The 11031-nt window shown below is 31.0% G+C and overlaps 3 protein-coding genes across 3 annotated transcripts; all 3 read left to right on the top strand.

Moving 5' to 3' along the window:
- The first annotated feature begins 129 nt into the window (after positions 1-129).
- On the top strand, positions 130-3608 carry LOC128394266 (transport and Golgi organization protein 6 homolog). The gene is made up of 4 exons (XM_053354572.1): positions 130-1553; positions 1627-2122; positions 2208-2473; positions 2599-3608. Exons 1-4 carry the CDS (start codon positions 264-266, stop codon positions 2770-2772), a joined length of 2226 nt encoding a protein of 741 aa, XP_053210547.1. The 5' UTR covers positions 130-263; the 3' UTR covers positions 2773-3608.
- On the top strand, positions 3462-6633 carry LOC128394264 (piwi-like protein 1). The gene is made up of 3 exons (XM_053354569.1): positions 3462-3850; positions 3987-6146; positions 6231-6633. Exons 1-3 carry the CDS (start codon positions 3644-3646, stop codon positions 6345-6347), a joined length of 2484 nt encoding a protein of 827 aa, XP_053210544.1. The 5' UTR covers positions 3462-3643; the 3' UTR covers positions 6348-6633.
- A 1465-nt stretch (positions 6634-8098) lies between these two features.
- On the top strand, positions 8099-10764 carry LOC128394272 (uncharacterized). Its single transcript, XM_053354577.1, has 2 exons — positions 8099-10120; positions 10207-10764. Exons 1-2 carry the CDS (start codon positions 10066-10068, stop codon positions 10695-10697), a joined length of 546 nt encoding a protein of 181 aa, XP_053210552.1. The 5' UTR covers positions 8099-10065; the 3' UTR covers positions 10698-10764.
- Positions 10765-11031: the final 267 nt, after the last annotated feature.

Below are 11031 nucleotides of genomic sequence, written 5' to 3' on the forward strand. Positions count from 1 at the left end.
CGTCTATGAACCTTTATACCATTAATTTACAATCTAAATCAATTGTAATTTGCCCTCTTTTCCTATAAAATCACAATTAATTTCTCTAAGAATAGACCGAATCAGCTATTCTAACGGCAAATGGATTCGATATCTTTTCGTGGATCAGATATTTTTTGTTTTCTTTTTGAAAAATTTTCTCGTAGTAACTTTTTTATTAAATTGTCACAATTAACAATTAAATTCTACATTGATTTCTATTTTCAAGTGTTTTAATAGTTAAGATGGAAGGGGAATCTTCTAGTAAACCTCCTTGTCTCTTGTTGAAAGATATTGAGCGTGAATTAATTATCATGGAAGAAGAAGCAAACAAAATGGATTCCGTCAATTCTAAAGTGTCAAGTTTCAAAATCGATAAAGACAATTTAATTATGAGACTTTTGTTACTTCTATTTAGAGGGGAAGATATGGTCAAATATCGTCCAAAAATTGGTCATCTATTGTCCACCATTTTGATGGGTAAAGATGGTTTACTTAGCTTTATTCATGGAACCTGTGATTTGGATTCTACTTCGGAATTGAAGACTAACTTTGATCAACGATTTAGAGCCCTAAGTACCGTAATTGTCAATATGCCGGGTCTTTGCTGTCCAATAGAAGATTTTTATCACAATTTGTCCTTACAATTGTTCAAAATTCTTAATTTATCTCAAAAGAATTCAGCTAATGGTCACCTATGGAGACTCGCCTCAGAAATTTTCTCGTCTCTCTACAACCAAAGACGTTCATTGGGTCACGATCACCTAATAAAGCCGATACTATTTTCCATCAATGGTCAAGAAGCTTCAGAACTAACGGCGATTGATGGTATTATCTGTATTCATCGTCTTATGTTGAGCAATTTTGATTCAAACATTTTCATTCCTGTTTTTCCCAATATCTTTGTAATCTACATAATCTTAAGTGACACTTTATCTCCTCATCGAAATCTAGTCAAGGAAATTGTCATTAACATGTTGAAATATGTTGACCATTCGTTGTATATGTTGGACAATACAATTAACAATCATCTACAGCTTATCAACCAATATAAAACCGGGATAATCACCTCTGATGATGAGGAAATGTTGACGATTCTTAAAGCTGATGATGATGATGATGATTTGATCACAGATCCGACGACTGACCTTAAACTAATCGATAAAATTGTTCAAGCTACACTAACGCTTCTAAATGATTTAGAAGATGAAAAGTGTTTAAAATTTTTCCTTCTTCTATTGGAAAAAGTTGAACAATCAACAAATCAACTGCTTCTTTTCTCACTTGTTGATTGTTTACAAGAAAAAGTTTCCACCTTAATTCTTGATAATCCATCACTGGCAATACAATTTATCATCAATACTCTAAAAAGAGTAACTTCAAATGATACAAAATCAATTCAATCGATAATAAATCAAGAAGAACTCAACATCGGCGAGGAAAACGAGATCGATGAAAGCTCAAAGATGTTACATAATGATTCTTTATCAACGATTATACAAATTGTCTCAATTCTCGTGGAAGCAAGAGAAAAAGTAAATTACAATTTAGAGTTAAAACAATTATCTCACTAATCACTTTCTTCTCTCCCTCTCTTTTTCTCATCAGCTTTCGAATGACGAAATCTCGAATATCAAAGGATGTAAAGTTCACTTGGAACAAGCTCTCAAAAAAAGTGACCTAACAGATTCGGAGAAAGAGAAAATTGTAAAACTAACCAATCAGATCAACAATTTAAGTGAAACCTCAAAACAATCAGCAACAAATCCAATCGATCATAAGTACAAAGAAGCGCTAGAATGTCTGAACAGTCCGTTTATGCCCCAAAGAGCCCACGGACTGATTGTACTTCGCAATTTAATTGATTCCCGTTTCCAAAGTACAATTGATGATAGAAATCAATTGTTCACTCTAATCAAAGCCTGTCTAAGTGACCCCGACTCTTATGTTTACCTGGCCGCTGTCAACGCCTTAGCGTCTTTGTCACTAGCAAATACCGATGAATGTTTACCAGCGCTAATCGAGGCCTATCAGGACAAACTGCGATCAGTTCGTGAACGGGTTTCAGTTGGTGAATCTCTAGTCTGGATTTGTAAATATTTAGGTAAACGCGAATCAGACTAATCTTCATTACGAGTTAATAACTTTTTTTTTTAATTTCTCTAAATCGATTTGCTTTCTTTTTCCAGGTCAAATGTCTCATTCTTATTACCGTTCAGTCGTTGATTGTTTTCTTAATGGTTTAAAAGATGAACATGAATCAATTAGAGTCTCAAGTTTATCCAATTTGGGTCAATTTTGTTCATCTCTTCAAAACTCACTCACTTATTGTCTAAGCGAAATTATCTTCGCAATTGAATCTCTACTGAAAAGTGATTCCTGTTATGATGTTAAACGAGCTTGTCTAATGTTCCTGCACATCATGTTAAATGGTCTTGATAGTGATTCGATTGGAGTAAGTTAATCAACAATTAGTTTCTACAGTTTGACTTATTTTTGTCAATTTTCTTTCACTAATTTAATGTTTCAACTTTTCTTCTCTTTTGTTTCTTTTCCTTTTCCAATCTCATCTTAATTCAGGTTATTCTTGAACATCTAAAGACAATTTATCATCTGATTAAATCAATTGATTCCAAAAGTCTTGGTGATGATTTAATTCGGGTCCATGCTCATCTAACATTGGAAGCAATTGATTACCATATGAAGATTTTACTCAAACCCGCAGACGATTTGATTAGACCAATTAAGCTCTGATAATCAATTTAAGGTTTAACCTTTTTGCTCAACATTATCATCATCACCATTTAATCAGACAATTACCTTAAGGATTAATTAATCTCTATAACAATTAGATATTAATTTCTGATTTTCGATGGATTTTCAATTAGCTTCAATTGCTTATCCATCACTATTTATTTAATCAATTAATTTTCTTATTTCCTTGTGATGATTATTGTTCAACATTGTTCAACATTGATTGTAATTGATTGTTGAAAATTCAGTCAAATCTCAATTCCCAATTGATATGAAATTTGATCAAGACAAGAAAATTATTTGAAAACAAATTAGACTTTAATATAAACCAATTAACGTTTGACCTAATCAAATCATACAAATATCGTATGATCATTGATTAGTAATCTATGAGGATTTAATTAAGCAATTAATCATCTAGACCTAATCAATTTCTCAATTGAAATCTATTCTTTCATAACTTATCGATCTATTTTCCCTTTTTTGACCTACCTTCGTAATCGTGTTAAACAATTTAGGGACATTTCTTTTAATTGTTATTGGGACTTTTGGGACTAAATTACTCATTCGGCTCACGAGACAGGGACATTTAAATTGTTAGTAATTTGTTTATGTCCCAACAATTAACTAAAATCAAAAAATCACTTGATTCAAGTCCTCAGTTTCCTTTAGTTTCTTGTTGAGTGTAGTTCAAATTAGTAAAAAAAAATTTGTTTTCTGATTTCGTTCATTTTTTCCCCTGCTAATTGTATTTTGATCTTACTAATCAAGAGATTGTTTAATTTGTTTAATCTCCTTTTCTTTTCATTTTAATTGTTCGATAAATTCTAATAGATTTTATATTGAATACGATTGAACCCGAAAGTCAACCATGACTGGACGTGCTCGAGGTCCTGGTACCCGAGCTCGACCTCGAGTTCTTGCTCCCGGTCAACACTTCATGACCGAAGAAGAAGCCATGGCGGGTGAAAGCTCAAGTTCCAGTGAAAACGGAAGTGGTGGTGGTAATGGTGAAGCACTTCGAGGTCGTGGTGGACTAAGATCGCCACAACTGATAACCAAACCTCCCAACATAACGGTAAGTTTTTCCCTTTTCGGTTTTTCCATTTAAAGAGTAGAACTTTTTAGAAAAATTTTCAATCTCTCTCTCTCTCTCTCTCTCTCTCTCTCTCTCTTCTTTTCGTTTCGATTGTTTCTTTGGGGAAATCTTTCAGACCACAATTGGCACGGGCGGAGGTGATATCCCTCTTTTATCAAATTATTTTCGTATAAAAGTTCCTGATGATGAACGTGTTTTCGACTATCGTGTTGACTTCGAGCCAAACGTTGAAGCAATTTTCGTCCGTCGACGTTTAATCAATACCCTTGCCGAACATTTTGGCCATGCTTACATTTTCGATGGGATGTCTAACCTTAAATCGTGTGTTGATATTGAAAGTCCAATTACTTATCCAGTTTTAAACACTACCGGTGAAATGATAAATGTGACACTTCGTCAAACGGGTGACATTGGTTATGGTGCATTTGAAATGTTACGCTTGTACAATACACAAATGCGTCGTAATCTGGCTCATATTGGTCTCCATTTAATCGGCCGTTACTTTTACGATAAACAGTCTTGTCGTGATCTAGAAGAACATGGTGGTGTCTCTATTTTCCGTGGTTTTCTAACCGCGGTAAACGTTCACGATGGCGGTATTCTAACAGTAACTGATACCATTTTTAAATTTATTCGTAAAGAGACACTCAGAGAAACGATTATGCGTTTCAGAGACGGTGGATCACCCCGATGGCAGATAGATGCACAGAAAGAGCTTGCCGGAACCATCGTAATTACTCATTTCAATAATAAAACTTACAGAATATCAGATATCGACTACTCAAGGAATCCACTTTGGACATTCACCAAAAAAGATGGCAGTGAAGTCAGTATCAAAGATTATTATTATCAGCAATATGAACTTGAGGTTCGTGATATGAGACAACCTTTAGTGGTCGCAGTATCCATGGAAAGAGATCGTATGACTGGTGAATACCCACCACCGGTACTTTTATGCCCCGAGTTGTGTTGCTTGACCGGACTGACCGATAGAATGAGAGCTGATCACTTATTTATGAGGCAAGTTGCTTCATCAGCGAAAGTCAACCCAGCGGGTAGAATTGCTCAATTGAAACAATTCTGTACTTCAGTTAACACTAATCCGCGTGTTATTGATGAGATGGGTCGATGGCGAATGAGCATGGACCAAGAATTGGTCAAGGTAAAAGGTCGAGTTTTAAGTGATGAAGTTCTAATTATGGGTAATAATACAACATCAACAATTAAAAATGGTGAATTTTCCCGAGAAATGAGAGGACGAACTTTATACAAACCGATTAACTTTGAACGTTGGGCAATGATTTTTACCGCTCGAGATGAAGCTCTTGCCACTGAATTTAAAAACTCAATGGTTCGTGTTGGTGGTCCAATGGGTATCAACTTTGGTAATCCTCGACCATTTAAGATTGAAAATGATCGAGCTCAAAGTTATCTTACCGTCCTTAAAGCAATACCCACTGAGGCTCAGTTAATTGTTTGCTTGGTTCCAAACAATAATAAGGATCGATACGATGCAATTAAAAGATTCCTATGTATTGACCATCCAATACCCTCTCAAGTTGTCACTTGTCGTACTTTGAACAGAAAAGGTGGTATGCTTTCAATTTGTACCAAAATCGCAATTCAAGTTGCCTGTAAAGCGGGAGCCGAACCTTGGTACCTCGATATACCACCTAAAAAGATTATGGTCATTGGATTTGACACTTATCATGATTCCTCGGTTAAAGGTCGATCAGCTGGTGGTTTTGTTTGCACAATGAACTCAACTCTTACTAAATATTATTCGAGGGTAGTTTTCCATGAAAATCGTGAAGAAATGTCCGCCAATTTGGGTATGCACACTGCTAAAGCTCTCTCGGTTTATGCTGAGGCTAATGGTGGTCCACCGGATCGGATAATAGTCTATCGAGATGGTGTCTCAGAGGGTATGATTCCTCATATTTATGCGACGGAAGTGGCCATGGTAAGAAAAGGTATCCTTCGGGGTAACGAAGGTAAAAAAATACCGTTGACCTTTATTATTGTCAACAAACGGATAAATGCTCGATTCTTTGCCGTCAAGGGTGACAGTTTTGTTAATCCTCCGCCAGGAACTATAGTCGATAGTACTATTACTCGTGAAGAACGTTACGATTTTTTCCTGGTTAGTCAATCGGTAACCGAAGGTACAGTTGCTCCCACAATGTTTGACATTTTGTGCGATGAATCAGGCTGGACTCCAACAAACCATCAAAAATTGGCCTACAAATTAACTCATCTTTACTATAATTGGGCTGTAAGTTAATTGATCAATTGTATGACAATTAGAAAATTAATTTCCTCTAATCAAATTTTGCTTTTTCTCTTTTCTCATTTTCAGGGAACCGTTAAAGTGCCCGCTCCATGTCAATACGCTCACAAACTGGCCTTCCTTTCCGGTCAATCTCTTCACAAGGAACCCAATCCCAAACTTACAAAGTGGCTCTTTTTCCTATGAATCAACAAAACAATCAACAAAACAATCAACAAATTAATCAACAACAATCAACGAGCATCAACAAACGTGTTTTTAATCAACACTTTTTTTCACAATTTACTTTTCATTTTTCTTTATGTTTCTTTTTCAGTTTTATATTTTTGGTAATTCATTTTCCTCTTCCTCTTTTTCATTTTGATTGAACAATTTAACTGATCAATCGACAATCAATTACACTACTCTTTATGATTACAATGATTTTACAATGATCAATATTGATCATGATCAGAATATCTAAATCATTTCATCACGTTTGCTAATCATCAACAAGTTATCAACTAAATCGTGTTACCTAATCAACAAGATTACAAGATTTTAGTTTTTTATGTTGGAAAAAAAAGTTAAATATCAGTTGGAGCTTCTTTTTATAGCTTTACAATTAACCAACAATTAATTTCATCATTTTTATGTATCAATTTAATTTTCCTTTTCTCTTTATTGATCTTATTATGTTAATCAATCAGTTAATCATCAATCAACCACTTTCTATGTTTAACTAACTTTCAATTTTCATTTTCTCAGTTATGTTCACATTTAATTGTTACCATTTTCTCATATCGTTTTAATTGTTTTAATTGTTGTTTTGCTTTTTTTTCCCTGTGTTTCTCATTTTCTTTATTACAATTAAAAAAGTTTCCTTATGTTAATCAAATAATACAAACACTCCTTGACTAATTAAATTACAATTTACGTTTGTTAGTTAATTGATTAAATTGCGATGAATTGAATGAATGGATTTGCGAAAATTAAAATTGCCGATTGTTGATTAAAAGGTTTTGTTATTTAAAGAACTAAATTAACTTAATTATCTGTTTGATACTAATCATTAAATGAAGAGTAAAATTAACAATCAGCTTGTTAATGATTAAGGAAACGTTTTAAATTACGCTGATTTAATTTGTCAACTTAAATTGTAACCACAAATTGTAACAATTTGTATTGTCTATTTAGGAAACTGTTGTTTTATTAATAGTAATTGGTTAAACTACAATTAGTGTTTCATCAACAATTAACTGATACACTTAGGCCAACAATTTAAGGTTGCAATGATTTAGATTTTACTAATCATCATGTTTAATGATGTTTAATGATGATACAAAAACGACTGAAACAATTAGGATTGAAAATAGCTGATTGTTAGTTAACTAAATTGTATTAACAGTTAATGATGTTAATAACATAGCCAACAATTTAATAATTGTCTTTTAAATGTTGTTGGTAATTTGTTTTCCTCTTGTTGTTAACAATTTATACACAGTTAACTAAATTAACAGTAAACAATTAAGTCAGTTTTCAAAGCCTTGTTGATTGTGAATTATTTATCAATAATCAAGTTAAATCATTGAATGATGAATACAATTAGTTTAGGCTTTTGATTGTTAATAATTTGAAATATTTTCAGTTCACAACAATTAGCTAATCATTTGCGAAACATGAAAATTTTACTTGATAATTAAGTTGATTGTTGATCAGCTTTTCCTCCGTAAGATTTTTGATTAGTTCAGGTTAATTGTTGACCATTAAATTTCACCACCATTTAAATATAAAACTGTAGTGATTTATTTTAATTTACTTGCATAATAATCAATTAACCACCTACAATAATTAAGATTTTTATTTAATCTGTTCAATGAATTTATTAATTGTTTGAATGTTAATCAAACCAAACCTAAATTTTATATTGAATGCTAATCAAAATTGAAAGTGTTTGTTATTTAAATTAAACAACAACAATTAAATCATATTTTGATTAGATTAGTTAGATTTAAATATTCATATTAATTAATGAACAAACAAAAAAAGTTGATTAACTTTACAGATCTAGATTGATTGTTTAAACAATTAACTTTATCGTTTATAATGATTAATATTTAATGATGATTAACTCACTGATTATCATGATAATCAATAGCCTAAGGGTATTGATAATATAACAATAGCAATATAAGATTAAATTAATCTAATAATAATCAATTAAATCAACTAATCTAAAACTCACCTACCAAATTGGTTAATTAATTAATGAGGAAACACAAAAGGATCGAAATAATCAAATTAAAACAATTAATTATCCAAAAGATGAACAATCAATTGTTAACAAAACAAAAGTAAAACAAAAAGTTAATCAAGTTAATTAACATTGAAATCAAATACTTTGATCAACGGGTAAATATTAAGTCACGGAGAGATGAGGAAATGATTAGTTAGTTAATCATATTCATTGGATAACTGGATTAACCTTCATGTAAACAATTTAACCTTAGGATTTGAATGAATTGAAAGGCTTGACCAGTGTAAAGTGAAGGGTCAGTTTTGTTAAATTGTTAACCCAGAATCTTGAAAACCACTGATTGTTACCCTTTGATTGTGTTAATCATTTACGATGATGAGGTTATATTTTTATCCCCAATTTGAATAAATTTATTGATTGTAATCAGTTAAATAAGATAAATCTTTTTTTCTCAATCATCATGATCATGATTTAAATGAAATTCATTGAAATTGATACTTGAAACTTGTTTCAAACTGACCAGTGATATTGAACTGACCTCTTCATGTCAATGATAATTTAACATGATTAAAAATCATAAATTTTATCAGTTTTTCAAAGGTTATTATTAAAAAAAAACTTTAATCATCTTTTAAATTTATCTGATCAATGTGTCTGATTATCAACAATTAACTGTAACCAGATTAACTTTTTACAAATTGTAAAAATCAATTGGCAATACAATTGAAATATAGAGATACAATTAATAACAACCACTCACTTAATTGTAACAACGATAACGGTTATTGATTGTGATTAACGGAGAGATGATAATCAATTAAGACTTTGATTGGTAAACAATTTCATCTTGTGATCAATTTTAATCACTAATTGTTATTAAGAAACGTTTATTATTATCAACAAAAAAAACTATCGATTAAATTAAATTGTGCTGAATGGTTTAAGTTATTAAGGGCAGACTAAATGATTAAGCAATTTAGTAACAATTAAAGTGTATCCAATTTTGTTTCATACTAATCGTCAATTCATCGTGATGATTATCAAATATGATTTAAATTACAATTAACCGAGAAAAACTGAATCACCATTAATCAGATTAAAATTCAAATTATGATCAAAGTTAATCATGATCGTTGGAAATGTTAATTGTTTCTAATTAAACTTGAAACTGGAAATTTAAACAGCTCAACAATTAGGAAAATGTAAAAGTTGAGAAAAAGTTAATTTTATCATCAGTTTATTACTTTTGATTATCAACTGATTAATTATTAATTCATTCAAATTGTTTAGGTGATAATTGTAATTAAGCCTCATAATCATCATCAGTTAATTGTCAGCCTGATAAATTGTATTAATTTGAATCAACAAATAGTTATAATTAGGCCTCATCATCATTAAGTACAATCAGATTAATTGAATGATATAAACGACAATTTAAATTGTTAAACTTAATTCAGTTGTTTACCAATACAGATTAATTCATTTGCAATTAAAAGGTGATAATCGAAATACACATGTTGATTATTAATTGCTAACAATTAATAATTGATTCTCGAAGTGAAAATATTGTCTTATAAAAAGGATTGAGCAAAGATTTAGTTTGATTACAATTAATTGTTAAAATCAAATTGACTTTAAATTGAAACTCACTGAAAATAACAAATCAACATGATTATGAAATTGATGTTAATTGTTTCAATTGCAATCGTCTACCTAATCAACCGTAAGTACATACAAAGTGATTAATGCCTTTTGATTATCTGTTAATTGTTGTTTATTAATATTGATTGTTCATCTTAATATCAATAGGATGTGATGGACATTATAAAATATCTGGAACTAAATTAAAGGAATTGTGTTTAACTCAAGCTGATTTAATGGCCAAAGGAAAGAATCTTGATCAGATAACTAAATTAACTTCCAATCAATTGTTACAATATTTATCTTCTCGTAATCGTAAAGTTAAATTGTTTCAACAATCAGACAAAACTGACACAACTCAATTAGGCTTATTTAGTAATAATATCAACACTTTTCTTTCCGTTAATTTCAATCTACTCAAGTGTATGGAGGAAGTGTTTGGTGTCCTCGGTGGTATATTAGATGGTACATTCCAAGGTAAAAGGTCAGTTGAGGTCAATCGCTATAGAGAATATTGTTCATTGATAAATTATCCTCGAGAAACTGATTTGCAAAATACTACAACAGTTAACGATTTGATAAGTCAAATGCTCGAGGCAAAGAAATCTTTTCATAAAGGTATCAACTTTAAATCGGTTGATTTAAACTTTGACGATTGATTTGATTGTTTAATTGCTTAGAAATTAATAAACTTCAAGTTAATTGTCAATCTAAATGTTTGTTTTTCTTAATCCGGTCAATTAACTAACTTTTAACTGTTGAATGTGTGGTCGCAATTATCATCAGTTAATTGTCACCTTAAATGTTTACAGTAATTAATTGTAATCTAATCAAGGTAAGTTTTTTATTTGTCACTTGGTTGTGTATTTAAAGTGTCAATTTAATAATAGTAATCAAGGAAAAGTTAATTGTGATTAATTAGGTGGGAAGATAAATTAACTATTGATGATAATGATGATAACGATAACGATGATGATGATGATTAAAAATAAT

The sequence above is a fragment of the Panonychus citri genome, unplaced genomic scaffold (assembly GCF_014898815.1).
Source record: "Panonychus citri isolate SS breed McGregor unplaced genomic scaffold, ASM1489881v1 Contig00139, whole genome shotgun sequence".
NCBI classification, from domain to species: Eukaryota; Metazoa; Arthropoda; class Arachnida; order Trombidiformes; family Tetranychidae; genus Panonychus; species Panonychus citri.

Excerpts from the sequence above, each read along its gene's own strand:
- LOC128394266 (XM_053354572.1), top strand. The coding sequence starts at position 264 with ATGGAAGGGGAATCTTCTAGTAAACCTCCTTGTCTCTTGTTGAAAGAT. Across the intron at positions 2,123-2,207 it reads CTGGATTTGTAAATATTTAG|GTCAAATGTCTCATTCTTAT; the intron begins GTAAACGCGAAT and ends TTCTTTTTCCAG. Across the intron at positions 2,474-2,598 it reads TTGATAGTGATTCGATTGGA|GTTATTCTTGAACATCTAAA; the intron begins GTAAGTTAATCA and ends ATCTTAATTCAG.
- LOC128394264 (XM_053354569.1), top strand. The coding sequence starts at position 3,644 with ATGACTGGACGTGCTCGAGGTCCTGGTACCCGAGCTCGACCTCGAGTT. Across the intron at positions 3,851-3,986 it reads CCAAACCTCCCAACATAACG|ACCACAATTGGCACGGGCGG; the intron begins GTAAGTTTTTCC and ends GAAATCTTTCAG. Across the intron at positions 6,147-6,230 it reads ATCTTTACTATAATTGGGCT|GGAACCGTTAAAGTGCCCGC; the intron begins GTAAGTTAATTG and ends TCTCATTTTCAG.
- LOC128394272 (XM_053354577.1), top strand. The coding sequence starts at position 10,066 with ATGATTATGAAATTGATGTTAATTGTTTCAATTGCAATCGTCTACCTA. Across the intron at positions 10,121-10,206 it reads AATCGTCTACCTAATCAACC|GATGTGATGGACATTATAAA; the intron begins GTAAGTACATAC and ends TAATATCAATAG.